Raw genomic sequence first — 15,574 nt, forward strand, 5'->3', positions numbered from 1 at the left:
TGGCAAAGCTTCCATTGAATCAAAGCATAGCTTTATTTCAGAGGGAGGGAAAAAATGAGCCAAGGAGTAACTTAGTCTTGAGGACATTTCATTAGGGGAATTGTTTTGTTTTGGCTTTTCTTTGAACATGTATTTTTTTAAAGATTACTTATTTGTTTGTTTGTTTATTCCTGAGAGACACAGAAAGAGAGAGGTAGAGACACAGGCAGAGGGAGAAGCAGGCTCCCTGTGGGGAGCCCAATGTGGGGCTCCATTCCAGGACTCCAGGGTCATGACCTGAGCCAAAGGCAGATGCTCAACCGCTGAGCCCCCCAGGCGCCCCTGAACATGTATTTGACAGAGGTCCTTTGTCACTGATTGAACATACTACACAGCAGGCGCTGGGGGACTTGGAACTAAGAGTCATACTGCGTGAGGGTTTCACCGGGTCTTTGCAGCAAGTCTGTGGGCCCCACTGAGCATGAGACAGGAAGTCACTGTGGTACTTCTATTTTTAGGACAGGTGAGCTAACAAGTCTCTAAGTGCATTTATTCAGCTGGCATTTGCTGACTACATAGCATACACCGCGACGGGATGCGGGGGGTGGAGGCCGCACCATACAGCGTGTGTGGGGTGCAGTAGGAACACGGTCCGGACAGGTCCTTGGAACAAATGTTGAAAGGTGCTAATAGAGTCTTTGCTCCATCGGGAATGAACGGAAAATCTATACCCTAGAGGAGTCTGCTAAGAAAACAAAAAGAATGTGTGTTATCATTTCTGCACTTTCAAGAGGGAGAGCCCAGCATTGAGGAGGGAAGGATAGAGCAGAGATCCCACAGTGTCACCCAGGGAGGGTGGCATGGTGGGACGAGGTTGGGGGGGCCGGGTAGAGATGGGGGGAGGAGGTTCAGAGGGCCAGGAAGAGATGCACACCGGGGACATAGGAGAAGTCACTTGGGGCTTGGAAGTGGGACAGGGTGGAGTTTTGCCATGTCCCCCATGAGGCAGGGTACGGGCCTCTTGGCAGAGGGGAAGAGGTAGGCTCTCATGGGGAAAGGGCTGGGTGGGGCAACCAGGAAAGCCTGGCATTGGGGACCATGACCCCATACCCTCGTATGGATCAGCATCACCTGTCCAGGGTAAACCCCAAGGGCTTAGAACCATGCACCCCAGCAATCTCTGAGGAACTGGAAACTAGAGCCCCATCCCTTCCTCAGCTCCTCTAGGTACCAAGCAAGCCCCTTGCATCCTTGCATCACCTTCCCCCCAGGGAGGCTGAAACCCCTGAGAAACATGCCTGAATACTACTTCTCATCACCTTTTTGAGTGGGGAAGTGTGAATTAACTTGATTTAGAAAAATAAAGTGATGTGGCGTTTCTCACACCATAGTGTAACTCGTTTAGATCTACGCCCACTGCACCTTGGGGCAGGGCCGGTCATCCTGGGCACATTTGTGCTTCCAGGCCTCACTTCTCATTCTTTCTTCTCATGTTTTCTAACTTTCCCTCAAATGCTACGCATCTGACAGCCCATCCTTTCAAGTCTAAATATAATGAGCTCAACAGCCTAAGTTCAGAACTAAGTGTTCATAGCCTCCCCCCCCCAAAAAGATTGAAGTGTGATCTCTCTCAGACGTTAACTAAACACTTGAAATCTTAAGGGTGAAGGGTTTTCAAACTTGTTTTTGGCAGCAAAACCCTATTTTCAATGGACGGAAATATGTAAATTGGACATGAGCAGACCTCCCTGGCTGGAGTAGGGAACTAAAGACACCCCCCCTCCAACCCATGACAGGGCCCCAATGCCCCTTTCCTTGGCACCCTAGAGTTCATCTGAAAACCTCCAATGTAACCTAAGCAATGAGTAATGTGGGTGTAGGTTTTGGGGGGAGCATTCATCACATCTCCACAAGCCAGTGGGAAAGATTATTTTAGGTAGAAGGGTCCTTAATATTCACTTGTCTGCAGGTTCCAGTGAGTATCCCACACTAACACGGAAGGATTTTAATATTATACCAGCCCTTTATTTCCCTACCAACCAATAGGATAAAATGTGTAAGATATTTATTGCCTTTGAACATCTCCCCTGAAAGATATGATCATTTAGTTCTGCTAGGCACCTTATGTTCTGTCTTCATTTATTTAGTTAAACAAATATTTGATTCTATTCTAGACTCAGGATGCAGCAGTGAAAAAAAAATTGATACAATGCTTTCCCTCAAGGAGCTTGTATTCTGGAAGGGAGAGACAGAGACCATAAGCAAACAAATGCATAGCTTCTGCTAATATAAAGTATTTGAATCATAAAGTCTTTTCTTACAAAGTCTGTAGTTCTGATGGTCTTGAGTATCCGTTAGAAGGGATTAGCACGGTGCACCATGTTTACAGATGCCCAGTAGATGTTGAAGAGGGTAAAGAAGAGAATGAGAGGATTTCTCATCTTGGAAGATACATACTTTTTCTGAGGAAGCCACCTGTTAGTGATTTCAGATTAGAAGGACACAAAGATTTAATTTTCAGGTTATAAATATATTTGTGATGTTGACGATTCTTCATCTCCGGTCTCCTCTATCTTCAAGAGTGATCATTATTTATTTGATCCAAGCCACACTATAAGCAGAACTCAGTACCACTCTGCTTCTCACAAAGAATGTACTTGCACAAAATCATTTAAAAGTGCTTAAAAAAAAAAAAAACTCCACTTCCCTTGTTATCTACCACCAAATTTTTTGTTCTTTTCTGCAGGAAAAAAAAATGTCCTTCCTTTTGGCATTACCTCTTTTCTTATTCTCTCTTAAACATACTGCAATCAGACTTTTGTCCGCCTCACTCCATTAAAACCACTCTTATAAAAAAAAAAAACTCTTAGCAGAGTCCCCACTGACTGCACATTGCCAAAATCCCATCCAGGCATTACACCGGCATTACACGGATATGCCGACAACTCATGTTTGTATTTGTCATCCTATCCTCTTTCCTAGACTTTGAACTTTTATATCCAGTTGCCTACTCGACATCTCTACTTGGGCATCTACTGTGTATGTCAGATGCAACATGTCCAAAGTGGGGCTCCTAATTTCTCCCCCCACACCCCCACTTTTGCTCCTCCAATAGGCTTCTCCACCTCAGGAGACAGCGATTCCAATCATCTGGCTGGCTGGAAACTTGAAGTCCTCATTGGCTCTTGTCTTTCCCTCACAGCATACATCAAATGAGCCAGGAAATCCTGGAGGATTTGGCTCCAGGCTCGGCTTTGAGAATACATCCAGCATCCAATTATGTCTTGGCACCTTTACTGCTGCTCCCTTCAAGTCGCCATTACTCTCTCTGGATAACTTCAGTAGGTTCCTAACACTAGGAAGGCTTTCCTTCCAGTAGGCCTAACACTAGGAGGGCTTTCCTTGCCCTCCTAGAGTATTTTTGACACAACAGGCAGAGAGCCTTGGGAACATAAATCAGATCATGACACTTTTTACTGAAACCTTGCAATGACTGGATTTTTCTCTAAGTTACAAAGTCCTTGCAAGGTCTTAGGTGGTTGACTCCTCCCTTCCACTCTGCCTCCCCATCTCTGGCCATGTTCTCCCCCACTTGCTCTACTGTGGCCACACAGGTTTCTTTACTGTTTCCCACAGCCATGCAAGACATGCTCCTCCTGAGACTCTTTGCATTGGGACTTCCTTCTGCTGAAATCTTCCCCTGAAAGTTGGTTAACTCCCTCACCTCTTTCAAGTTGATGCTTAGATGTCAAATTCCAATGAGGCTTTCCCCTGGCACCCTAACTAATATTGGAACCTGTCCTACCAACTCCCACATAATTTGTTGACTCTTTTTTAAATAGCATTTATCATAAGAAATAACTTTTTATTTATTACATTTATTAGTATATGTCTCCATAGAATATAATCTCCACAGAGCAAGGGATCCATTCTGTACTCAGTGATGTGTCCCAAGCTCCTGGAAAAGTGCCAAATTGGCTACCTAAGTGAGTTAAAATCTTAGAGAACAACATAAGCTTTGTTAATTCCACATGGCAGATGGAGGAAGAAATACCTGTCCCATCCCTCAGAAAACAACTGGAAATATCCCATTAGATATTTCTGTTTTATAAAAGGTCTTCTCTCTACTGTGCTTCTCAGGGAGACCCAACCAATATTTTTTTAAATCTCTCCCCCAAGACAGTGTCCATCAGCACTGGCCCCTCTCCCTCCCCATGGGGTTCCTTTACTCCTTCATACGCAGAGTTCTCTGATACCCATGTGTACCTACCCCAAACATCTTAGTGCTCAACAAAAGGGAAATTGTTCCAGTGAGTATGGCTTGGAAAGCAGGGTAAGACCAAACTTGCTTACTTGAGCATATCCTTGAATTTTCTTTTTCCTTTCTCATCTCTTATTTTTCACTTCAATCCTTTTATCAAGCCAAAGATTCGGTGCTCTCTCCAAGAGGAATTCTTGTATCAGCTGCTCAGAGATTATACTTAGTGCTTTTTCATGTAGTCAATCTTGTCAAAGGAAAGAGCAATAGCAGTTGACGGTAGCTTGATTTCAAGCAGCAGGTAGAATGAAGGGCTCTTAGTACAGGCTCAGGTGATAACAGTCTATGCCAGGTCAGCTTTCTCTTCAGAGGTAGAGTTGAACCCAAGCTTCAGACTTTATACAAAGGCTCAAAGACTGGGTGAATGAGGGTATTATACAGTCAGTGATTGGTAGGTAATTTCTGAAAGGGACTCCAAAGATTAACAATTAGAGTATTGAGATCATTTGCCAATATAAATGCTGGTCATAATGCACAAGTTCTCTCAGAGAGAACTGAGAGGCCTGGAAGCAGTTGCAGAAAAAAATCTAAAGGTCATTTCAGGATGTGGATGTTATTTGAGCAGTCTGTTATCAGAGACCAAAATACTGAAAAGAGCTAATCATCTTCATGGGCATATACTCCTCATATCCAGAGAATTCTGCAGTCCAGGTAATTCAAAATTATTCCGATCATCTGGACATGCAGACTTAGGCAATACACCTTTGTATGCTGCTATCATTGCATTAATGCTGATCATTGCCACATGTGTAAATGGAAGTTTGCTTTGGTGGTAAAGTATCCTTACTTGATAAAAGTATCTTTATCAGATGATTATCAGTAGAACATATGCTACACAAAGGTAGGGAAATATTTTTGTTTTCTTCACTGCTATAGCTCTAGGTGCTAAAATAATGCCTAGCACATAGTAAACACCCAATAACTATATGTTCAGTTAACAAATGAATCCTCCATTGATCAATCTGCCATTGATTTAAAGTCCAACCATGTACCTCTTAGAATTATAGATGATGTTAGTGGAAATGGTATCTCTCTTTGTCACCTTGAGGACAAAGTCAAAAGACAGTTTGAACGAAGTTTGAATGAAGATGATTGTTGTAAGTGAAATTTATGATTGAAACAATCTCTATAGAAACTTGTTATGAGCTCTCTTAGGGTATTTTCCAAAAAAAAGAAAAAACAGAGCAAAATATAATGTCATCTCATCTGGTCCAAATCACCTAAAAAATAAAGACAGATTTGAACTTTTACTTGAATTTGATGCCTTTGAAATGCACCACAAACCAGGTGACTACACAACTGCCCTGAACAAGAAACAGGGCATGAGTGTGGTATGGAGGATTGGGGCTAAAGCTTAGACCTCATGATTCTGTGTCTATGTGGCTATTTATATGACTTTGGGCAATTGTTGTGTTAACCACATGGCACTCCAGTTTCTGTATTTGTAAATCATCATTCCTCGTAAGGAAGTTGTGATAGAGTGCCTTCCTGTCTATTTTATGGGGTTCTTTGGAAATTCCAAATAGGATGTGTTTGAAGCACTTGGATAGTTGAACAGTTTCACACACACGAAAGTGGAAATTCTAAATACAAGTTAAGGAGAAATCAAACAGAAAGTACACAAAAATTATTCTAAATTTACAAAAACAATATTAATTAAGGAAACTATGAACTTCTAAAGAAAGAAGAAGAATAAAGAAACAAATTACAATGTCCTAAAACCAAGGACAGCCACACCTCCCACTGAGGAACCACACAAAAGAAGTCAGTTTCTGTGGACTCCGCCAAGATAGAGGGATGTCAATAATCAAAGCAATACAAACAATGCTATGTCTTAAATTTGATCCAGATTTGATATAACTGTACACAGAAAATGGCTTTACTGGCATAAAATATATGGGGTCTTAAAGATGAAACTTAGATGTTAGGAGCTATGTAATATTGAACTTTCAGCTACATTTCTTGAGGAATCATCAGAGCCAGAAGGCAGGGAATGCAATAATTCTCCTGAAGCATTGCAGCTGCTGAAATGCAGACAGATGGGATTTCTGCACTCTCTAATATAAGACAGAAACAATCTCAACAATAGGATAAACACTCATGCCTTGTGAATTTTCTCTCAACCCTAGAGAGAGGATATTGTATAGACTGGCCAGTAAAACTTAGTGTTTTGGATTCTCATTTCATATCTGGTTTCCTGTGTACCTTTTAGAAGTCTGTATCTGTAGGTACAGGAATGCATTCCTGTGCTGAATCCTCTAAGACTATTTGAAATATAAACAGGCTCCATATTTTGACAGTTTAAGTCCATAGATGTAATTTGTATTGATACAGAAATGGTGGCATGTAATGGAAAACCAGACATTTGTTGTTGATCTTATGATGATCACACATGAAGTAGCATCATAAGAAACTTAACTAAATAGACTAGTACTTAATGGTCTGCAAATCAAAATTCTGGCTTCCTTGATAGCATTGGAAAATAATCCATTAATTGCATGATTTTCTTTGCTTTTTGGCAATATACTGTGCTTCCTTGGGATTGAGGTGACTTTTTCCCATCATACATTAACTAAGAACCTCCTGAGTGCCAGCCACTCTCCTTGGGCCCAGGAACATGGGAAATATGACAGGCATGGGCTTCACTTTCTTAAAGCCAGTGACATGCCCCAGCCCTAAGCTCTTCTTCACACCCCCACCCTGCACTTTTCCACTGCCTTGCTAAAGCCACCAGGTGCACATGGTCCACACAGGGGATGCTTCTTAATCACCTGGCTCTGGTGGTGAGAAGGCATTCCTGGGTACCATAGGATTGAAACTACTGGACAGTTCTTGGAAGGCTAGATATATGCACCCTTATGTTTATTAAAGCATTATTTAAAATAGCCAAAATATGTAAGCAACTGAAATATCCATCCACAGATGAACGGATACAAAATGGATATATCTCACATATATATATAATTGAATATTACTCAGCCATAAAAAAGAATGAAGTATTACCATTTGCAACAAAATGGATCTAGAGAGTGTAATGCTAAGTGAAATAAGTCAGAGGAAGACACATACCATATGATTTCACTCATATGTGGAAATTAAGAAACAAAACAAATGAACAAAGAAAAAGAGACAAAAAAAGACTCTTAAATATGGGGAATAAATTAGTGGATACCAGAAAGGAAGTGGGCAGGGTGGGGAGTGAGGATCGGTGAAATAGATGGAGATTAAGAATACACTTATCATGATGAGCACTGAGTAATGTATAGAACTGTTGAATCACTATATTGTACTCAAGAGTACTATAATTAATTAACTAACTGTATGTTAATCATACTGGAGTTGTAAATAATTAATTAAAAGTGGATTAAAGACATTTTCCCAAAGACATACAAATGGCCAACAGGTACATGAAAAGATGCTCAATATCATTAAGGGAGATGTAAATCAAAAGCACAATGAGATATCACCTCACATCTGTTAGAATAGCTATTATCAAGGAATGTCTGGGTGGCACAGTTGGTTAAGGGTCTGACTCTTGATTTGAGCTCAGGTCATGATCTTGGGTTTGTGAGATTGAGCCCCACATCAGGTTCTGCACTGATCATGGGGTCTGCTTGGGATTCTCTCTCTCCTTTCTCTTCCCCTCCCTACTTGCTCTGTCTCTTTTTTCAAAACAAACAAACAAACAAACAAAAAACTATTATAAAAAAAAGAAATAACAAACATTGGTGAGGATGTGGAATAAAGGGAACGCTTGTGCAGTGTTAGTAGTAGGAGCCTTTAATACCCCATTTACATCAATGGATAGATTATCTGGACAACAAATCAATAGACATTGACCTTAAATGATACATTAGACAAGATGGACTTAACAGATATTTATAGAACATTCCATCCAAAAGTAGCAAAATATACACTTTTCTCAAATGCACATGGAACACTCTCCGGGATAGATTATATGTTAGGCCAGAAAACAAGTCTTAATAAATTTAAGAAGATTGAAATCATATCAAGGATCTTTCAGAGCACGATGATGTGAAACTAGAAATCAAAGAAGAAAACTGAAAAAGTTACATATATGTGTAGATTAAACAAGTGAGTCAATGAAAAGTTTAAAGGAGAAATCAAAAAGTACCTTGAAACAAATGAAAATGGAAATATAACTTATCAAAATCTTTGGGATGCAGTAAAAGCAATTCAAAGAGGGAGGTTCAAGCAACAAGAAAAATCCCAAATAACAATCTAAACTTACATCTAAAGAACTAGAAGAAGAAAAAGAAAAAAAAGCTCAAAGTTAGTAGAAGGAAGAAAATAACAAAGATCAAAGCCGAAATAAATGAAATAGAAACTGAAAAGATAATAGAAAAGATCAATGAAACTAAGAGCTTGATCTTTGAAAAGATAAACAACATTGACAAATCTTTACACTCCCCAAGAGAAAAGAGAGGGCTCAAAGAAATAAAATTAGAAATGGAAGAGGAGAAGTTACAACTGATACTATAGAAATATGAAGGATCTTAAAAACTATGAACAGGTATACACCAGCAAATTAGACAACCTAGAAGAAATGAATAAATTCCTAGAACAGACAATCTTCCATGATTGAATAATGAAGAAGTTGAAAATCTGAGCAGACCAATTACAAGACAGGAGATGAGTCAGTAACCAAAAACCTCCCAGCAAGAAACAGAAGTCCAGGATCAGATGGCTTCACTAGTGAATTCTACCAAATATTTAAAGATTTAATACCTGATCTTTTCAAACTCTTCCAAAAAGCTTCCAAAAAACTCTTCCAAAAAAGGAAAGAACTTTTCCAAATTCATTTTACAAGGCCAGCATTACCCTGATACTAAAACCAGACAAGGACATCACAAGAAAGAAAGGAAAGAAGGAAAGGAAAGGAAATGAAAGTGAAGGGAAGAGAAAGGAAGAGAAAAATGATAGGCCAATATCTCTGATGAACACAGATGCAAAAGTCCATGACATTTTTCACAGAAATAGAACAACCCTTAAATTTTAAATCACAAAATTTCCTGACTAGCCAAAACAATCTTGAGAAAAAAGAACAACAATGGAGGTATCACACACCCTGGTTTCAAACTGTATTATAAAGTTACAGTAATCACAGCAGTATGGTACTGGCATAAAAACAGACACACGAATCAATGAAACAGAACAGAGAGCCCAGAAGTAAACTCATGCATATATGGTCAATTAATTTACAACAAAGGAGGCAACAATAAATAGTGGGGGAAGGATAAGCTCTTTAACAAATGGTGTTGGGAAAATTGGACAGCCATATGCTAAAGAATGAAACCAGACCACTTTCTAATACCATACACAAAAATGAACTCAAAATGGATTAAAAACTTGAATGTAAGACCTGAAATCATAAAATTTATAGAAGAAAACATAGATGGCAAGCCCCCTGACATCAGTGTTATTGATGAATTTTTGGATCAAACTCCAAAAGCAAAGGCAAATATACCAAAGATAAACAAGTGGGACTACTTCAAACTAAAAAGCTTCTGCACAGCAAAGGAAACCATCTGCAAAATGCAAAGGCAAGCTACTGAATGGGAGAAGATATTTGCAAGTGATATATTCAATAAGGGGTCAATATCCAAAATATATAAAGAAGGTATACAGCCTATAGCAGCAGCACCAATAACAACAACAAATCACAAGCTGATATTTAATTGGGCGGAAGATCCAAACAGACATTTTTTCCAAAGAAGACATGCAGGTGGCCAAAAGACACATGAAAAGATGTGCAATATCACTAACCATCAAGGAAATGCAAATCAAAAGCACAGTGAGGTATCAGTTCATACCTGTTACAATGGCTATTATCAAAAAGGCAAGAAATAACAAATGTTGGCAAAGATGCAAAGAAAAGGAAACCCTCATGCACTTTTGGTGGGAATGTAAATTGGTGCAGCCACTATGGAAGATAATATGGAAGTGACTCAAAAAATTAAAAATAAAACTACCATTTGATCTAGTAATTCCACTTCTGGATATTTATGTGAAGGAAAGGAAAACACTAAACTGAAAAGATATACGCACCCCTTTGTTCATTGGAGCATTACTTACAAAAGCCAAGATATGTAAACAATCTAAGTGGTTATTGATAGATGAAAGGATAAAGAAAATGTTATATATATATATATAATATATATATATATTATATATATGCAAAAAAAGTAATACCCTGCCATTTATAACAAGATGAGTGTGCCTGGAGGGTATTATGCTGAGTGAAATAAGTCAGAGAAACACAAATACTGTATGATCTCACATGTGGAATCTACAAAACAATGCAAAGGAACAAATGAGACAAAACACAACACATGGATACAGGGAACAAAATGATGGTTTCTAGAGGAGAGGGTGGTTGGGTGTGAATGAAATGGGGGTGAATGGGGTCAGGGGTACAAACTTACAGCTATCAAATAAGTTAGTCATGGGGATACAATGTACAGAATGGTGACTGTAGTCCATAATACTGCAGTGCTTATTTGCAAGTCGCCAAGAGAGTAAATCTTAGAAGTTCTCATCATAAGAAAAAACATTCTAACTTTGAATGGTGATGGATGGTAACCAGACTTACAGAGGTGATCATTTGACCGTAGATATAAATACTGAATTATTATGCTGTATAATAACCTGAAACTAAGATAATGTTATGTGTCAATTATATGTCAATAAAAAAAGACACAATGTATAAGAACATTTGAAAATTCAGAGTAAAGTAAAATGAAGAAAATAAAAATTACTTTAAATCCTAATACTAGGGAGAATCATGGTAACCTTTGAGATACTTTTTCCTAGGCCACATTGTTTCATGTTTTTCTCATACAGAATGGTGTTTCCACTCCAATTATCCACTCAAGTTATCTTGAACTTTGTTCCAAGACATCAAGTATTTTCTGCAGTATACTTTTCAATGGCTGTAACAGTATTTCTTATTTTGAAGGTAACAAAATTTATTTAACCAGCCCCTACTGTTGCATAGCTATTTTATCCTTTCCTTATAAATCCTGATGGTATAAATATACTTAAAAATAAAAACTTGCACTTATTTATAATGATTTCCTTTGTATGAGGTCCGAGACATAAGATACTTGGTTAAAGGTTAAAATGTGCATTTTATTTTATTTTTTAAAGGTTTTATTTATTTGAGAGAGAGAGAGGGAGAGCATGAGTGGGGAGGAGAGGGAGAAGCAGGCTCCCCACTGTGCAGGGAGCTCATTGTGGGACTGGATCCCAGGACCCTGGGATCATGATCAGAGCTGAAGGCAGATGCTTAACCGACTAAGCCACCCAGGCACCCCTAAAATGTGCATTTTAAAGGCATTTGATACACATTACCAAATATTTATATGTATTTCAACACTAATTTTATTTTGAAAAACCATTAATCCCCCCCCCCCAACCTTTATTAAGTAGTCTCCCCACCCCAGCCTGGAGCCCAAAAAGGGGCTTGAACTCACCACCTGGAGATCAAGACTTGAGCTAAGATCAAGCTCAAGCCTGATTAACAGGCTGAGTCATCCAGGTTGACCCCTGATTTTTCCCTTTGTTAATGATTTTCCTTAAAAATCTTACCTATATTGTCTACCGTAATTTTGAAACAATTGATTATTTGCTGAGTTATTTTAAAAAGGGTACCATCATATACTAAAAAGCAAAAAATATCAAAGTGTAACTGCGTTAAAGAAAAGAATGAAAAAATTATTAGCTAATGTTATCTCATATCCTTACACCAAAATAGACTGATAATTTTAACTGGCTTTTTTTTTTTTTTTTTTTTTTTTAAGGCAAATAAATATATTTGACTACAGGGCAGGGTGCCTGGAGGCTTGGTTCAAGCACACAATTGACAATGGACTCTTTTTACTATAACTTTTTCTGTGCAACATTGAGAAGCCTTTGAGAAGAGGGTTGTAGGGTTGTTGTTTTTTTTTTAATGTTTGTTAACCAGTAGTACTTCATTTTAAGTAAATTGCAACTATTAAGAAAAATACTCACATATGCCCCCACCCCCCACCTCCCTAGGCACAGGCTGTGCAACTGGTGAGCCGGCCCTCACCTGCCCTGGGCCTGGGGCCCCCTCCCGCCCTGGGCCTGGGGCCCTCTCCCGCCCTGGGCATGGGGCCCCCTCCCGCCCTGGGCCTGGGGCCCTCTCCCGCCCTGGGCATGGGGCCCTCTCCCGCCCTGGGCATGGGGCCCTCTCCCGCCCTGGGCCTGGGGCCCTCTCCCGCCCTGGGCATGGGGCCCTCTCCCGCCCTGGGCATGGGGCCCCCTCCCGCCCTGGGCCTGGGGCCCCCTCCCGCCCTGGGCATGGGGCCCCCTCCCGCCCTGGGCCTGGGGCCCTCTCCCGCCCTGGGCATGGGGCCCTCTCCCGCCCTGGGCATGGCGCCCCCTCCCGCCCTGGGCCTGGGGCCCTCTCCTGCCCTGGGCCTGGGGCCCTCTCCCGCCCTGGGCATGGCGCCCCCTCCCGCCCTGGGCATGGGGCCCCCTCCTGCCCTGGGCCTGGGGCCCTCTCCCGCCCTGGGCATGGGGCCCTCTCCCGCCCTGGGCATGGCGCCCCCTCCCGCCCTGGGCATGGGGCCCCCTCCTGCCCTGGGCCTGGGGCCCTCTCCTGCCCTGGGCCTGGGGCCCTCTCCCGCCCTGGGCATGGGGCCCCCTCCCGCCCTGGGCCTGGGGCCCTCTCCCGCCCTGGGCATGGGGCCCTCTCCCGCCCTGGGCATGGCGCCCCCTCCCGCCCTGGGCATGGGGCCCTCTCCCGCCCTGGGCATGGGGCCCTCTCCCGCCCTGGGCATGGCGCCCCCTCCCGCCCTGGGCATGGGGCCCCCTCCTGCCCTGGGCCTGGGGCCCTCTCCTGCCCTGGGCCTGGGGCCCTCTCCCGCCCTGGGCATGGGGCCCCCTCCCGCCCTGGGCCTGGGGCCCTCTCCCGCCCTGGGCATGGGGCCCTCTCCCGCCCTGGGCATGGCGCCCCCTCCCGCCCTGGGCCTGGGGCCCTCTCCCGCCCTGGGCATGGGGCCCTCTCCCGCCCTGGGCATGGCGCCCCCTCCCGCCCTGGGCATGGGGCCCCCTCCCGCCCTGGGCCTGGGGCCCTCTCCTGCCCTGGGCCTGGGGCCCTCTCCCGCCCTGGGCATGGGGCCCCCTCCCGCCCTGGGCCTGGGGCCCCCTCCCGCCCTGGGCATGGGGCCCTCTCCCGCCCTGGGCATGGCGCCCCCTCCCGCCCTGGGCATGGCGCCCCCTCCCGCCCTGGGCCTGGGGCCCTCTCCCGCCCTGGGCCTGGGGCCCTCTCAGCTACAAGCCCACGGGGGGAGGTTTGGGTTTTTTCTCTTTTCTCGGGCAAACCCTCTGTGGCTTTCCCAGGTAAGTCTCACAGTCAATGTTCTAGAAGGTCCAAGAGCACCGGGTGGGGGACGCGGAGACAGATCTAGAGCGGCAAGGAGGGCTGTCCTTCTGCTCGGTCTGTGTCCTGACTTTCCAGGAAAAAGGCTGGTTCTGACCCGGTTTCCCTCCCTCTTTTCCCAGCGCTCTGCGGCGGGGGCGACAGCTTCCAGTGCGCCGGCGGGCTGTGCGTGCCCCACAAGCTGCGCTGCAACGGCCACAACGACTGCGGGGACTGGAGCGACGAGGCGCAGTGCAGTAGGCGCGGGGCGGGGCGGGAAGGGGCGGTGGGAGGGGGCGGGGCTGTGGGCGGGGCGGCGGGAAGGGGCGGGGCTGTGGGCGGGGTGTAGGGAAGGGGCGGGGCTGGGGCGGGGCGAGTGGGGAGAGGGCGTGGTCACGGTGGTTGAAGGGGCGGGGCTGTGGGCGGGGCGTCGGGGAGTGGCTGTGGGCGGGGCGTCGGGAGGGGCGGGGCGAGTGGGGAGAGGGCGTGGGCGGGGCGGGGCGAGTGGGGAGAGGGCGTGGGTGGGGCGGGGCGTCGGGAGAGCGGGCCGGCCGGCAGGTGTCAAGTGCAGGGAAACCGACAGCCACCCCGGGTCAGACCCCGGCGACCACAGGACCTTGGCGTAGACTGGTGTTAGTTTGCCTGGAGCAAACATGGGCCGGCCGAGTGTTTGAGCCCCTTTCAAAGGCGCAATTCCGTTAGGAGCTCAAGACCTAGAGGTCTCGATGGAAACGTGTTTTGCATCCAGTGTCTTAAAACTGGAAGAGGGGGATCCCTGGGTGGCGCAGCGGTTTGGCGCCTGCCTTTGGCCCAGGGCGCGATCCTGGAGACCCGGGATCGAATCCCACATCGGGCTTCCGGTGCATGGAGCCTGCTTCTCCCTCTGCCTGTGTCTCTGCCTCTCTCTATCTCTCTCTGACTATCATAAATAAATAAAAATTTAAAAAAATAAAAATAAAAAAATAAAACTGGAAGAGGGTCTTTTGTTGGTCTCCCGTGGGTGAGGATCTTGGTTTTGTTTTGTCGGTTTCATGAGTAGAAAGGTCCGTTTTTTCAAAAAGAGGACATTTTCAATAGGGAGATGTCTCACCCTTGGGACCCTTGACATTCCTGACACAGCAGATGCGAAGTCTCTTGTTTGTGTTTCTCTAAATTTAGAGATAGTCTACGGTGTTAACTACTTTAAATCCATGGATTGCTCGATCCAGCCATAAACACTGTCAGTTTATTTACTGTGGATCTGATGAGTTGTTTTGATTGAATTGGACAGTGTTTGTCTAATATTGTAGGAGTCCGCTAGGGCTGCGGTATAAAATATCACAGGCCCTGTGGCTTAAACAGGAGAAAGTCATTCTCTTGTGGTTCTGGAGGCCAGAGAGTCTAAGATGAAGGTCAACAAAGTTCAGTTTCTGATGAGAGTTATTTTCTTGGCTTCTAGGCAGCTTGCATCTTCCTGCAGGCTCACCTGACCTCTTTGGAGGCGGAGAGGGTGAGGGAGAGGGTTCTGGGGTCTCCTCCTCTTAGAAGGAGGAGGTCTCCTCCTCTTAGAAGGGTCCTATTAGGTTAGGACCCCACACCTTTATGACCTCATGTAGCCTTTATCACCTCCTTAAAAGGCCTGTCTCCAAATACAGTTATCTGGGAGCTAAATCTTTAAACAAACGCATTTTGGGAAGACAAGCATTCTGTCCATAACATATGTATTTATGTTCATATATATACTCAGCTTTTTTTTTTTTTTTAAGATTTCTTTATTCATGAGACACAGAGAGAGAGAGAGAGGCAGAGTCATAGGTAGAGGGAGAAGTGGGCTCCGTGCAGGGAGCCGGATGTGGGACTCGATTCCAGGTCCCCAGGATCACGCCCTG

General features: G+C 44.2%; 1 protein-coding gene across 20 annotated transcripts in view; it reads left to right on the top strand.

Annotated features, from left to right (window-relative positions):
- The window catches only part of CORIN (corin, serine peptidase), a 227,330-nt gene that overhangs the window by 127,410 nt on the left and 84,346 nt on the right, over positions 1-15,574 (top strand). For all 20 annotated transcript variants that reach the window (XM_072749068.1, XM_072749058.1, XM_072749067.1 and 17 more), the window contains one exon: positions 13,850-13,963. In XM_072749068.1, coding sequence (XP_072605169.1) covers positions 13,850-13,963 — 114 coding nt within the window. The remainder of the gene's footprint in view (positions 1-13,849; positions 13,964-15,574) is intronic.

This window comes from Vulpes vulpes, chromosome 2, assembly GCF_048418805.1.
Source record: "Vulpes vulpes isolate BD-2025 chromosome 2, VulVul3, whole genome shotgun sequence".
Lineage (NCBI taxonomy): Eukaryota > Metazoa > Chordata > Mammalia > Carnivora > Canidae > Vulpes > Vulpes vulpes.